Source organism: Nansenia antarctica, assembly GCF_963989245.1.
Source record: "Nansenia antarctica genome assembly, chromosome: 5".
In the NCBI taxonomy this organism is placed as follows: domain Eukaryota; kingdom Metazoa; phylum Chordata; class Actinopteri; order Argentiniformes; family Microstomatidae; genus Nansenia; species Nansenia antarctica.
Window position 1 is genome coordinate 33,226,658 of NC_137690.1, and position 16,596 is coordinate 33,243,253.

The 16,596-nt window shown below is 41.9% G+C and overlaps 1 protein-coding gene across 1 annotated transcript in view; it reads left to right on the forward strand.

Moving 5' to 3' along the window:
• snx18a (sorting nexin 18a) overlaps positions 1 to 16,596 on the forward strand; it is a 37,098-nt gene that overhangs the window by 765 nt on the left and 19,737 nt on the right. The window contains exon 1 of the mRNA XM_080531129.1: positions 1 to 984. This exon is cut by the window's left edge and continues 765 nt beyond it. Coding sequence (XP_080387255.1) covers positions 1 to 984 — 984 coding nt within the window. The remainder of the gene's footprint in view (positions 985 to 16,596) is intronic.

Here is a 16,596-nt window from a genome sequence, read left to right on the forward strand (position 1 = left end):
CCCGAGGTGGAAACGCACAGCATGCCAAGAGTTCTGCGAATGTGAGTAGAAATCTGAATAGGTTTTCGACATTTGTGAAGTCAGGAGGGGAAGCATTTGTCCTTGGGGAAGCAGCTGGCTTTGTGAAGGATGGAGATAAGATCTGCGTGGTGATGGGTCAGTATGGTCCTGAGTGGCAGGAGAATCCATACCCATTTGGGTGTACAATCGATGACCCCACTAAACAGACCAAATTCAAGGGTATGAAGAGTTACATATCTTACAAGCTGACACCTTCCCACACACAGAACCAGGTGAACAGAAGGTATAAGCATTTCGATTGGCTCTATGCCAGGTTGGTGGAGAAGTTTCCCGTCATCTCAGTACCCCACATCCCAGAGAAGCAAGCCACTGGACGTTTTGAGGAAGATTTCATTTCCAAGAGGAGGAAGGGTCTTATGTGGTGGATGGACCATATGACAAGTCACCCAGTATTGGCCAGGTGCGACGTGTTCCAACACTTCCTCGCCTGCAGCAGCACAGACGAGAAGGCATGGAAGCAGGGCAAAAGGAAGGCAGAGAAGGATGAAATGGTGGGGGCCAACTTCTTCCTCACCATCAGCACCCCCGCGGCCCCGCTTGACCTACAGGAGGTGGAGAGCAAAATCGACGGATTCAAGGCTTTCACCAGAAGGATGGATGACAGTGTCTTGCAAGTCAACGCTACTGCCAACGACTTTGCCAGGAAACAGATCACCGGATTTAAGAAAGAGTATCAGAAAGTAGGACAATCTTTCAAAGTCCTCAGCCAAGCCTTTGAGATGGACCAACAGGCATACTCCGTTGGGTTGAATCAAGCCATCGCATACACCGGCGAGGCTTATGATGCCATTGGAGAGTATTTTGCTGAACAGCCGAGACAGGACCTGGACCCGGTGATGGATTTGTTAGCGCTTTATCAAGGACATCTCGCAAACTATCCAGACATCATCCACGTTCAGAAAGGTAATGCTACTCCACTGTTTTTCCAATATGTCTGTGATCAATAGTTGATTATACCAACATGGTATAATCAATTAATTCACGAGTGATAAGATGACAATTTGAATCGTCTGTGTATGCGCAGATGTATACCATTTATGCGTAATATAGGCTATCGTGTTTGATATGCATCCGTTTGTTCATGCGTCACATTGATTGAAGTGCAATATTATTGCTATTATTGGATTTATCTGAATAGTATAATTGGCGGACCAAACAAATCATTCTCAACAATAATTATTGCACTTGAGTAACTTTTCATAGTCAGTTTTTTGGTTTGGTATTATGCAAAAGGAGCAAGGCGCATAGTTCTCTCCCATTAGGCTAGGCCTTATCTAATCTTCCAACACCTATCTTCCAAACAAGTTTGTCTGCATATCTACGTTAGTCGGGAAGCAATTATGTAAGTTGCCCAAGGATATAAATGACATACTAGCACAATATACAGTAGCCTACCAGTCAACATTGATAGATACCCTAACCCTATTTAAAATGACTTTGTATCGTGGTTTTGAAGACTTGTAGTCTCTCTTTCAAGCCCAGATGTAGCAAACTGGCAAATGATGCATCCAACAGTCAGCATTTCGGCTCCACTATTTGTCTGAATGAACCTGTTCTGTTGCGAGACGTGTCAGCAACCCTCCTCTCCATTACAGCAGTGGGGAGTTTGGATGACACATTGGAAATGTTTGCATGCCTGGTTTCATTTGACTAGTGCCAAGTCACATGGCTAGTGCCAGTCATGCTTATGCGTGACTTGTGTGTGTTTTCGTGGCTGGTGACCTATTGCACAGTAAAGCGTGGAAATACCACACTTTTGCCACATCAAGATGACCAATGTCAACCTTGAACTTCATACACTGGAATTAACTATCGTTTCTTATTCGTCCCAGTCTTTCCTTGTTTTCACTGCAAGATCGAGTTAGACGAACTACCATCCCACATGAATGCCCATTGTGAGACAAAATGCCACTCGGCAGAAGCATCGCTGTTAGGCAAGGTTTGGCAGTTTAGCAGTCTTTGTTTAGGCTATATTTAAAGATGCTTTGCAGCTGTTTACAGTGCAAAACTGTAACAGACATTCATGCATTTTGGTATGGGAAAGACACTTAAGTCTGTTGTTTCAGGAACTCAGAGTTCCTCCTAAGGCTGAGGGCCAGCACCCCCCCCCGAAAACAGGTTTGGTAATAATCCTATCCTAACATTTGTCCCAAACGAATCTCCCATGTGCTCTGTGCTCTGACACCTCTCTCTGATATTCATTCAAGGACAAAAATTGGTTTTAATACAGAACCATCACATAAAAATAAAAATAAATGAGTGTTGCATTGAGGGAACTTCTCTCCAATGCCAACAGACCAAACTGTACGTCACCCTGGCTGGATTAGAGGATATTATGGGTTAATGCTCCATCCATGCATTACTATGTCCCTTGGGTCAAAGTTACTGGATTTCTCATTGCTCTCAGAGGTCATGCAGAGAAACACTCAGATAAACCCTATGATATTAAACAGGGGATTTGATCGTATTTGATTATATCAGAAAGTGAATATTAGAATGGGGATGTTTTCGGCCTGCAGTTATACTGTAGATGATGTTTTATTAGCCTACTGTTAGACCTTATCCCTAATGTTAGAACTTAGCACTAAGGTTAGACCTAATGTTAGAACTTAGCCTATCACTAATGTTAGACCTAATGTGAGACCTTATCACTAAAGTTAGGCTAGACCTAATGTTAGAACCTTATCACTAATATGAGACCTTATCACTAATGTTAGACCTAATGTTAGAACCTTATCACTAATGTTAGAACCTTATCACTAATGTTAGAACCTTATCACTAATGTTAGACCTAATGTTAGAACCTTATCACTAATGTTAGACCTAATGTTAGAACCTTATCATTAATGTTAGACCTAATGTTTGAACCTTATCATTAATGTGAGACCGTATCACTAATGTTAGAACCTTATCACTAATGTTAGAACTTATCACTAATGTTAGACCTAATGTTAGAACCTTATCACTAATGTTAGAACCTTATCACTAATGTTAGACCTAATGTTAGAACTTATCACTAAGGCTAGACCTTATCACTAATGTGAGACCTAATGTTAGACTTTATCACTGTGTAATTCCACTCAGACCCTCTCACTTTCCTAATGAGAGATGCAAACCAGGAGGTCGTCAGCTCAGCTTAGCATGTTGAGCTGCTAGGTGTATGTCAGTGTTAGCATGTTGAGCTGCTAGGGGTATGTCAGTGTTAGCATGTTGAGCTGCTAGGTGTATGTCAGTGTTAGCATGTTGAGCTGCTAGGTGTATGTCTGTGTTAGCATGTTGAGCTGCTAGGTGTATGTCAGTGTTAGCATGTTGAGCTGCTAGGGGGGTGTATGTCAGTGTTAGCATGTTGAGCTGCTAGGGGGTGTATGTCAGTGTTAGCATGTTGAGCTGCTATGGGGTGCCTTGCCTGTAACCAGCATGTTTCATTGGCCGCACAATACTTTTCATTCAGACGTTACAAACTTTTAAAACATGTGATAACGGATATGTACACAAAGGGCTGAGCTATACCACTGCATTTGAGCACAAAGACCTGATAAAATTAGCCTCTCACGTAGGCCCGCCCCTCATTGCAAACATTCACACATCTCTCCTTTTAACCTCATAGCGATTTATTTAAAATTGAGTGAAGAGCCAAAAGAAGGACAACATGCTTCACTGTCCCATTAATTACGCAGGTTACACTGTACATTTTAAAGTGAAAAGTCACAGCATTATGCTGTCACAGTGGGATCGCCCAGAGTGCCAGGGGTGTAGGTTCCACTAGGGACGAGGACCTGTCTGAGGGCGTTCTTAGTGCAGCTCTGACATGTTGCAGTAGCTTCTCAGAGCTGGCCACTTCATTCCATCACGAATGCCCTTACCAGGGTTTCCGCTAGAAACATTTGGTGCCGGTCAACATGTCCGGGAAGATTTCAATTTGTCGGACAAACGGGAGAAATTCCGGTCATCATATTAGAATATAATATAGGTGTTTGTCGCGGTGATTAGCTGTTGTGTAGCCTATATAGGCCTATGCCATTTAATGTCTATTTAAATTCTCATCCGATACGATTAGATCGCGAACTATATTATAGGCTTTCATGATTCGCATGCGCTACTATGGCATAATATGTCCAGGGCTGCACGCGCGCCACACTGGGCAGCCTAGTCACCTTTGCTACTTTGAATTACGACTGTAGGCCACTTTAAGATGTTTATTTCAATTGCATTAATGGGATTTGAGTATGTAATTGGTAATTTTAAGTATGCCTAGTTTAGCTTTTGATGGCTATTTGAACGGACTGCATCGATCGATCAATGAACGGACTCCACATTACGTTAACTGAAGTGTGTTAAATAGTTTCACGACAGTAATGTACGTTTTTTATATTCTCTTTCCAGTTTTACCCTTTTTATCAATAAAACAACGTCAATTCTATAACCACGTCTCGCTGATTGGGAAGGCATTAAGTCTAGCTGCCTGTCAAATCATACTTACTCGGACTCGGGAGTATGAGAATGGGGAGGATGTATCGGGGGGATACACACCCGTGGACTATTTCAACTTAGTGGCACAAATTAAACTCTAACACTATAGATAGACTAAATTGAACTAAAATGATGGACACCGACTGAATAACTGAGTGGGTGGAAGACAGGTCTCAAATGTGGAACAATTATAACATTTAATACATAAAGATAAAACATACACACATATATAACATTGATATCCCTAAACTCAAATGTAGTGTGGTATTGTCAACCTAATCTAATCAATCCTAATCTAATGGTACCAGGAGCCCAGGTTGTCGATAGTAGCGCACTACTCCCGTAGTACTTCTCCCGACTCAGGGCTGGAACGGGCACGGCAGGCTCAATCAATGAACGGGGTTGAGATGGCCGCTAGCGTCCTTTACTAGCCGCATCTCACGGCCCTCGGTGGTCATTCACTGTGCTCGAGCACATCCAAAACACGCAGAACAATAACCTTGACTCCGGTCACTGCAGTGATTTTAATTAGACTAGATCAAACTAAATTAACTGACTAAACTACTCGTGCCGTTGAGAGACAGGGTTGCCAGATGGGGCGGGTTACCGCCGAATGGGCTACTGGGTTTAGCGGTTATTTTCACCGGACATTGTGACCGAAGAGGTTTAAATATGTCGGTCTTCAACCGATTTTATCGGACAAAGACCGGTAATTACCGGTTAACGGAAACCCTGGCCCTTACATGTCATCCCAGTACTATCCATTCTTGTGGTGATTAAATTGGGATTGTAGTGGCCTGGCCTAGGGGATAGTGAGTTGGACTGGTGATCAGAAGGACATGAGTTCAAATCCCACCTGGGGATCACCACCAGTGTGCTCTTGAGTAAGGCCCTAAAAATTACTTCAGGGAGACTGTAATCTTTAATTGTAAGTCGCTTTGGATAAAAGCGTCTGCTGGTAAAAATGTTATGTAAACTGAGAGGAAGTTTATGAAGATTATTCATAGTGATATTCGTCTAAAATGATCATTTGCACGCATCCTTCTTTTTCTATCTCTGGCTGTAAAGCCAGACGGCCACAAACGCAGATGACTACAACCAATTCTCACACGGTCTTGATGCAATACACGAGCAGACCCGGTGATCTCTCTCACACAGGGTGGTGCGACCGAGCCCCCTCTCATCCTCCGCTTCAAGTTCATTGCAAGGACAATGGCAGAAATGGCAATGGCCACAAAATAGTAAGACATTTCAGCTGTAGCCATACTCTTAATATCCTCAGAGAAAAAAGCCTTAAAAACATAAGGATAATTTGGACACATTATCCAGGCGCAGACAACAGCAGCTGTCTATTCATAAAAAAAAAAAGGAATTTGAAACAGTCATAATCTTTTTCTTCACTTTAATGGTTTATTTTAGGTTGGGGAGTGTAGCACCCTATAATGTAATAATTTCCTGATAATGTAATAACGCCTGATAATGTAATAAAATGTCCACTTAACTCCATCGAAAATGTTATAAAACCCAATAATGTAATAATTGACCAATAATGTAATAAAATAACCTGACTGATATTGTAATAACATTTTTACTGATACTGTAATACCTTATTACATTATTGGGAATTTATTACACTTTCAGGTGGGTCTTTTTTTTTTTTACTGATAATGTAATACTTGACAGATAATGTAATACTATGTTCATTTTCAATCCAGAGTTCTACATTTAGTTTTTTAAGAATTTAAGACTGTTGTACACTGGATTTAAGAATCTAAGAATCTTATTTACACTGGATTAGAAATAACAGAATGACTACTGGTTAAATGACAGACTTGCATATGTGCAGATTACTCAGGGACATGAACAAAACCTTTGGTAACTCTTCATTTGAGGAGGGTATACAGTGGGTGCGGAAAGTATTCAGACCCCTTCAGTTTTTCCACATTTTGTTGTATTATAGCCTCAATTTAAAATGGATTAAATTAAAAATAATTTGCCATCAATCCACACTAATAATAGATTATTTTTGCCCCGCGCATATTGCTATGAATAGTTCGAACCTAGCGTTAGGTGCGAGAATGCTCGGTTAACCCATTAGCGGGAACATTATTTGTTTCACAAAATAGGCTGATTTAATTGACCATGAACATCAGAGACATACATTACGAATGTTCATTTAAAATACTCTATACTGAGCACTGGTATAAGAACATGAACCAGAGAACAGCAGTAAATGCAATAACCCACAGTCGTCGCTGATGATAATGCATTTTCGATTAGGATACGGGATTAAAGGGACGGGCGCCGGGCAAAGAGAGAGAGGAGAGTGATTTCCTGAAATCCAAATGTCCCGCTAAATTCGGACCAATCACAAAACTGTTTTGAAAGCGCGTCGCAGCAATAAAAGCATAGAGTTGACTGCCTGGTCATTGTGCAGAGACAATACTGGGCTCCCGGCAGAGGTGCCTGGGACCAGCAGTCCCCCGGCCAACCCTGCTGTGTCCAGCCATTCATACACCTCTTTCTGTCTCTCCCTCTTTTTTTCTCACTCAGTTCTTTCTAACCCCATACACTGATCATTCCGTCTTTCTGCCTGTCCTGTTTAATTTTGACAGTGCTTGGGTGCATCTTTACTCAAGCTACCCTAGGTCGTTGTAGAAGCTCATGTTTCACTGAAACGGTCCAAGAGCGATTCATCTTCCCTATTTCAAAGCCCATCCATTGTCTGGGGTTTATTAGTGTCATCTGACGAGAGGAACCACTGGCTCGGCTACATTCTTGATATCATTAGCTGATCCAGACGTTTCCGTACCAGAAGTGGTCTTGCTGTGATTCTATGATTACTAACATTCCCAACTGTAGTCTATTAATACTGAGAATATTAGTCCTGGTGGCCAGTTGACCCTGTGTGAATAGAGAAGTAGGCCCTGGCCAACTTCATGTCCAAATGGACACCAGGGCAGTTCCCATGAGGACACAAATGTGAAATTCATCAGAGCATAATTTCAGAGCAAGAATACAGAGCAAAGCCAGCAAATCACACAAATAAGTAGGCTAGTGCAAGTCACTGCCATTGAGGATGATGCCCTCTGTAATTATTGGGTCAGTGAATAATTGTTTCTTGTTTTGGCTCTATTCTAAAGGTTTGGATTTTAAATCAAACAATTAGGCTACTATGTGGACATTAAAGTACATTGTATATTTTATTTTAGGGTATTTTATATCCGGTTCACCTTACAAATTATAACACTTGTGAAAGAATGTGATTTGATAGCCATAAGAGAGCTTTAGAGAGCTTAATGTCTTGTATTGATTCTAGGCTGTGTTTGCCTTTGGAGTAGGCCTATGCTATTGGAGATTGCTGTTGGAAGGCTAATTGTTTGATTTGATTTCGCAAAACGGCCTTGTCTGCCAAGGCCGACTTAAACCCCGTTCACACATACGAGCCTTCCCAGTAGATTCCATGGAATTTACCTGGTATGGGGTATGTGTGAACGCGACTGACCAGGGAAATTGTCTCAGGCAATTATGTTATGGAAATAGTTTTAGATATAGAGTAGGCTACTGGGTAAGTGATAGCCTACATGGCTTGTAAACAAACTTGATGTGGTTTTAACAAGATGATGTTCTATACAAGATTGTAACAAGATGATGTTCTACACAGTTAGATAGTGATGTTCCTTCTGGTCTACATTTCATGTGAATAGCTGCAATGGAAATATGTTGCAGTAGAAAATTGTTATGTGTTCCATTTATTTTCCCCAATTTGTATGTTTTGATTCACCTCGCACCTTTAAATAGGCTACTTTTTCTTGTAGATGGTTACTTAGACTATTTTCCATAATCTTGACCAGAAGTCAAAGCCTTTGCTTATACCACATTTGTAATGAATTACAAATAGGGATGTAACGATGCATCGCGATGCAGTTAATTATGGATACAAATATGTGACTATCGATTGCGATATTTGTTTTGGATATGTGAGGTGTAGGCTAGAGATGCTCCGATCAGCGTTTTTGGTGCCGATCACCGATCACCGATCACTGGAATCAGTGATCTGCCGATCCGATATCACCGATCACCGATCACAGCGTCGAAAATGGCAATTGAAGCATTCTATTTATTGTGTAGCATTATTTATGTTTTTAATTATTCTTAACACCATTGACATTGTATATTAAGTATTCAAATGAAATTAGGAGATGAGAAAGTATCATGAATTGACAACCATCTGTTTTATTGAATTCACAACCACCTGTAGCTTACTTCAGGAAAAACAAATAAAATGTGAAAATAAAAATCATAATAAATAAAATGTACACTGTCACATCAAATGTGCAACATTCCACTCGAATGAGAGGAACTAGGGGCTCTTAGAGAACTTGGAGCTTATACTGTAGCTTTCCTGAGGAACAATAAACATACCCAAACTAAACTGCAACATAAACAGGCTATAGCCAAATATAAAATACTGTTTCAAGTCAGTCAGTTTCAAGTCATTTTTAGGAGGAGATAAGACAGCAAGTCAGCAATAATCAATAAAACAAAAAAACAAAACATTGGAGAGATTTCAGACTCAAACCTTACTTCTTAAGCAGCATCACTGGCAGATTAGCCTTGAGAAATACAAGCATCTCAGTGTTTTTGGCACTCAGCCTGTTCCTCTTATCATCTAAAATATGTCCTGCTATGCTGAAAAGTCACTCGCTATCTACACTTGTGCAAGGTGCACAGAGGAAGACCTAAAACTCGCGCGCTAATAGTTGTTGTTGCTATGGGCCTTAGCCTAGCTTAGTGACTTCCTGCTCGCGGGGTCACATGACGTCGCTGAACACTACCTACACTACGCTCGTGAAGTCGCGCTGGAACTCTGACCAGCACTCGAGGAACGCCTTTCGTCCAATCAAAGCACTCGGTCCCTTTATGACGTCGAGCCCAGTGTGCGCTTCGGCGCTCTCGGAGCGAATCGACGAACGCAGCAAATGCCGTATGATATTCGTGGTATTGAAAGACCTTGCGTGCGTTCCTCTGCGAGATATTTCTTTTGAGCAGACATTACAAACTGCATATTTGTTGTCTCTTTCCGACACTGTGTAATATTGCCAGACTGGCGACGCCATTTCTCTATGTAAACTGATCGGCCGTGTTTGATCGGCCGTTTTGAGAACTCCGATCAAAACCGATCAAGGGCATATCGGCCGATATCGATCGGCGCCGATCAGATCGGAGCATCTCTAGTGTAGGCCTATGGATGTTGCAGTGAGAGAGGCCGGGCTCAAACTAGGGCTGGGTATCGCCACTGATTTCCCAAAATGATTAGATTCTGATTCACAAGGTTTCGATTCGATTCACGATTCGATTCGATTATTTAGTTACAATACCAATTTTGCTTGAATATGAAAGAGATTCTCAGAACTAATGCTATCAATGGTTCAAGGCAGGGCTCGACATTAAGGCTTGTCCGCTTGTCCGGGACAAGTACATTTTATGTTCGGACAGGTGGACTTCCTCCTGCACAAGTCAAAACAAAGAGAACAATAAATGAATGTGTTAATATCCACAAAAAATGAATTCCTCCTTCAGTTGTCTTATCGGAAAAGTAATAAATGTAGGCTATTAATAATGTATTCGATGTATTATCATTCTCTCTGCCTATGAGGCGCGGTGTAGCTTGTATCAGAATTTCTAACGCTATTGTGCGCGTGACTGTTATTAACTCCACTGCTTGCGAAAGTGCCAACCTTCTTGACCGCGAAGTTGGCTTGTGGATATTTTAAGTGAAAGAAACCGACACGTTCCTCAAGCCAGCAAGCACGACGTTCCTTCAAGCAACTAAAACTGGCCAGGTGCTGGAAACGCAAAATGTCATTGGACGAAACAGCAGCATCATTGCCAGTGTTCTGCCAATTTATTGCTGCCTTTTTTTTTTGGCCTACACTATGTAGGGGAATTTGTCACATCGGATTATCAACAAATAAGAACACAACTAATTAATTGTGAATATTGATTATAATTTCAAAACCAAATTCAACTTCATTAAATAACAAAAAATTTAAACTTTACTTTAAACTTTTAAATCGATCATTATCTGGCGTGCACGTAGATCCACAGTAATTGTTGGAATTGGAATGTAATGTATTACTGGCTTGTAGAGTTTTAGTAGACAGACAGACACACACGCGCGCCGTCATATTTGGACAAGTAACTTCAGCTCTCGGACAAGTAAAAGATAAGTTCACGTACCTGAAAAAGATTAATTTCAAGCCCTGCAAGGAACCCTCTAACATTTTTATTCTTACATTAAGAATTGACTCCAAAGCAGTTACATGAATGTACTTTTTATTGGAACATAAATGACCATGACCAGCATTGACCAACACAAGTTGTGCAAAATCAGACACTAGTAAAAGTGCTTTCTTTACTGCAGCTGGGATTTTGAGAGCCGCTTGTGAGGCTAAAGGCGCTCACATAGTCGGGCATACTGTGAGCGGACCGGACTCCGCGCGGCATGTCCGCAGTCATTTGAGGTTTCATAGTCGAGCGTACCACCGCATACCAATTTTCCAATTTTCCCACAATCGTTGCGCGCTGTTGTCATTCCCTGCCGGAAGTTGCGCTTGGCTTTGGAAAACCTGTCGTGGAGGTATTTCTATTTTGCTCTGAATCGTAGAGCCTAGAGGTGCCTGTATCTTCTGACCTCTTCACTCAGTTTCTCCTCAAATGTTGAGTCACATTGTGTCGACTCCATGGTTGAAACTACCCGCCCGGCGCCCACAACGACAACACGCAGAGCTTTCAGTTTCACCACGTGTTTCCGGTGTCACATTATATGCATGTCAATGTGAAACAATTTCATGCCGAGCCATGTTTTGTGTGACACCGGTACGCGCGGTCACAACATTTTAGCTGCGGAGTAAAAGTGGACGTCTCCAAGGCATGTAAACCGCTGCAGAGTCCGGTCCGTGCATGCTACGTTTGACCATGTTTCGGCCTTAAGTTGAGCATGTGCGCAAAACGGCCAATGTGCAAAAGCTCCATCAACTGCACAGTGCGGACCATATTATGTGACACGTTCTAATGCTTTGGTCTTCATATCGGCAACCAATCAAAATGTTTAGACTTTTCTTTTGAAACACGGAACTATGTTTCAACGTTGTTGAGAATCACAGGACAAACTCGCTAATCAAGCCAAAATAATGCAAGGCAAATGGAATGGGTGAGTAATCCCCAACTGCTACCTAGTTAATTAGAACACTACTTTACATTGTTAGCAGACTCATAAAACACGCTGTGTTAGTTGACGAGTAATGAATCATTGATTTTCAACAACGCAGAAATGTACATTTTTCTAAAGAAAAGTCAGATCATTACATCAGACCCCGATATGAGGACCACAGCATTAGAACGTGACACATATGTGACTGGGTCTGGTTAAAAAGTCTGCAAGTCTGACAACATCATTTTTCTGTTTTTTCCCGAATATGAAAGGGTAGATTGTAAGCTTTTTGATATGTCATACATTGAAATCTGAAACAAGTTGAAGAAGTCATGGATATTTGAATGTTGATACCCCCTGAATCACCGTACTAAGATATCCAGCCTAGGGATATCCCGATCCCATTTTTTCACTACCGATACCGATACCTGGGCTTCAGGTATCTGCGATACCGATATAAATCCGATATTTGTATTTATTGTTTTACTCCTGAATAATAACAAATACTTCCCCAGTATATTATAGTCCACAACAACAGTTGGCTATTAAAGACTGCCAGCCTTTATTCAAGCAACAAAAACAGTACTCTGCAGTACTCAGTGACCTACTGGTTTAAAGTTAAAACTATTTAATCTGCAGCATTCAGCATTGTAGAAAAAAAAAAAGAGTTACTGTCTGATTTGTAGTTTTAGTGCCTTCATGTTTTTATTCTATTTATCTTCTCTTACAAATGGCAAATCAATTATAGCTCCCTTTTTAAAAGTGTAGCCTAGTGACGCTGCTGGTGAGACCAGAAACCAGTCGCAGAATCAAAGGGGTGTCAACAATATCTGCTTTTCGTTTTTTTCGTAACAGGTAACTTGAAGTTTTAAAGTACCACTCGATATAATATACAACAGTTTAACGATCACTAAATACTTATAATCTGTGGGTTGGATTCACTGTTGCCGGAGGCTACCGGTAAGTGATACCTGGCTTGTAAACATACTTTCGTTTTAGAACGAAACGTTAGCCGCTAGCAGCGTTTTTAGCAGTCACCATTCTTGAGCTGTACAAACATTCAAATACTCGTGTCGTCTTGAATTTTTTTCCGATTTCAATGTATGATGCATCATTTGAAAGCTTACCATCTGTAGTTTCAGACTATGTAAACAACCCAAAAATTACGTAAGCAAATGGTTAATGATTTCACCAGCTAGCATCATGACATTGTCAGACTCATTACACACAGGTAGCTACTAGCCAACTCTCATGCCCGTGACCACTGACTACTACTGTTGTCATCACGTGAGTGACACGCCGGATCGCGAGCCCCAGATCGCTGCCTATTTTTTTTCTGGTGCGATCTGTGATCCAGCATTCAGGACCAATATCGCAGCGATATGCGATATCAATATCAGATCGGGACATCCCTAATCCAGCCTCAAAGTATTCACAGACGTTTTTCACAGAGGTAATGGGTGGGAACAATAGCTGGTTAACTCCACCCTAATCACTCCCTCAAGACAACCACACCCTCAAGACAACCTCTCCAATGACAAATACCTGAAGTGCTGGTGGATCTCTCAGAACCTTTCACCTCGTCATTCTGTAACACAAATTTCAGGTCAGAGGTGTGGACACTTATATAGTGTAGGCTTGCATGTTTTTCATAGACTCTCAGTGTACTGTACTTGTTGAAGTCATCCTGTACTGTAAGAAGTAGGCTAGTGAAATTATTTCAATCCACAGTATTATTCTACAGAAAATCTACAAATGAATTAATCATTATTTATGATTCCACACAACATTACCGTTCATTAAAAAAGCATTGACCTTTTCTATAATCTATTATATCTCTAATAAAGCTAGCTAACAAGCTAACACACAACACACACACACACACACACACACACACTCACTAAAATGGTTTATGAAACACACTGTACAGTATGTGATTGGTTACATGCTTGGTAGTGACAGCTGTTGCCATGGTCGTGTGTTTGTCCTGTTGCGTTTGTCCTGTTGCGTTTGCCGTAGCTGCGTTTCCGGGTTCAGAGCATCGCTGGCGTCCGCGTTGTGACTGCCGCTTCTGTTTCCCTGTCCTGTCTTTTTGCGTCCTTTCCTAAAGTGTCTATAGTTTCTTGTTTTCGGCGTCTACCTTGTTTTGTGTGCTCGTCTTCCCCCGGAGGTCTCCGCTTTTTATTTTCCTTGTTTTCTTTTCCAAGTATTTTTTCACTTTGTTTTGTTTGATTTTTTCGCCGACCTCCGCTGCTTTCCCCCCCGCCATCTCCCGCCTCTCACCGCCTCCACTGCCGGACTACAGTACTCACCGCCTCCACTGCCGGACTACAGTACTCACCGCCTCCACTGCCGGACTACAGTACTCACCGCCTCCACTACCGGACTACAGTATTCACCGCCTCCACTACCGGACTACAGTATTCATCGCCACCACTAACCCCATCACTGGACCCCTAACTCCCACTGGATTCACACTTCTTGACACCATCGTTCCTGTCCCCCGGCTCTGTGTTGCTGACCGACCCGCTGCGCGCCGCTCCCAGACATCGCTAGCCTGGCCGTGCTGTGCTACTACCCTCGTCCCGGGAGGTAGCCACCACTCCCTCCCCGGTTTGGGGGTTGCCATCTCCGCAGGTGAGTGTCAGTCCTTCCCAACCCTCACTCACTACTGCGGGATTTGGTCGCTGGCATGGCGCGGCTAGGCTGGCCGGCCGCGCGGGTTCGGTCCCAGGCTGGCAATACAGATGACAACGGCAACGGCGGCACCGCGCTGTCGCTCTGGTTCACTGCCATGCTTACACGGCCCGCTGCCCACCAACTGCTGGTCGCTCCCAGCCTATCCACTGACCTGCTCCCACCTGTACTCTGGTTTTCATCTTCAGCTTGGTTTCGCCCTCCTGCTGCTCCTGTCGTTTTGCCCTGGACTCCCGGCCATCTCTCCTGCCCCCCACCTCCCCCTGCCCTTCTCTCGTCTCACCTATACTGCCACTCTGACTCTGTGTTCCATGTTACTTGTTGTTCTTGTGTTTCCCATATCCCCTATATTGCCAGCGTCTTTGAGCCTCGGAAAAGCGCTATATACATTTAATAAATTATTATTATTATTATGTTGCATGTTTAGTAGGTCTGCAACAAATGTATTTATTCATTATGTTTTATCTTTGGCACCAATTTCTTCCTCCCACCATCTATTAGTTTCGTAGAACTAATAGATGTGCTATACAAATATGTGCTATACAAATAAAATAGGGATGCTTCGATCTGGATTTTTGGGGCCGATACCGATCACCGATTTTTTTCCTCAAGATCTATCGATACCGATACCAATCTTTTTAAAAATACATAACTGTAGGCCTACTGACTGGATAATAGCCTACATATTTTTAGCTTTTTAGACAAAAGTCTTGATCCATTAGGCACCAAGCAAAACGCAGACCCATTTTTATGGCATAGTAAAAGTCTGGCCTATCACCCAGTTAGGGCCTGAAGTAGGGATGGACGGTTTTTCGGTTTTCGGTTTTTCGGTTATACCGAAAACCGGGGTTTATAAAAATAGAAACGGTTTTTTATATCATAGATTGCTATATAATACATGCCTAGAGTGTGTACAAGAGTGTGTGGTGTGTGGTACGTTTTCTATTCTATTGTATATTCTATGTTGTTCAAAGAATAAAACTGGAACATGTCACATGTTTGTCGTGTGTGAAAATAACAATGATACAGTCTGAATCTGCCGCGCAATGAGTGAGAGGTTTGGTCAGTTGTGAAGAATAACTGAGGATTAATATCTAATTGGGATTATATTTAAGGGTAACGAATCACTCTATGGGAAAGATAGTTGCCTTCAGTTATTGGTAGATAGGAAAGGTTTTTTACAATTACTCGCTTACATTTAATAAGATCATTTCTCTGCTCTCTGTAAAGCGCATTGGGTCACTTTTGTGAGAAATGCGCTATAGAAATAAAATGTGATTTGATTTGATATCAATCAATCAATCAAACTTTATTTATGTTCTATAGCACAAATCATGCATTGAATGTAACTCCAAGTGCAGTATTTACTAAACCACAATATAATAAAACAAGAGCTATACGGATCAAGAGTGTTTGTGCACAGCGCCACTGTGTGTGAAGGCGCTACTGAAAGTGATGACAGAACGCATGTCTCAGAAGATACGCGGTCACTTAGTGACGCAAAGGTAGTTCTGTATTTATCTCTATCTGTATTAGTACATTTATTTTGAAAGCTCTATTTTGACAGCTCTACCATGGGCACTTTTATTTTGATGGGGCATTCTTTGTTGATTGACTTACGACAGTTCAGGACGAGTCAGTCTCGCGGCATGTGGTTTTTATGAAAAGCTTTAAGTATGTTCACTGCATAATTCTAAGTCTAATATTTCAGTGATTATTGAGCAGTATTCAAATATTTAAATACATTGAGCAGCAGCTGAAACTTTGTCTAAGAACCAAGATATTGAGAAAGCAGTTCATTCAATGAAGACGCTGTTCGTAGGGCTGCCACGATTAGTCGACTAGTCGCGACGACGTCGATTACCAAAATCGTCGCCGCCATATTTGGTAATCGCCGTAGTCGCATGTTTTTTTGGAGCTGAAATAAGCGATTTTTTTTTTCCTAGCACCAGGCGAGCCCCCCCTCCCAAATGTCGTTGTTTGGTACCTGTACTATATCAATGACAATAAAGACCATTCATTTCATTCGATAAGCATTCGTTTTTCTTCCCTGAAGCTGCCACTGGCTAGCGTCTCCCAGTGTCTTTGATGTACATGCGCAGTGTCGGTCATCCGGGGCACACGTGACTTCC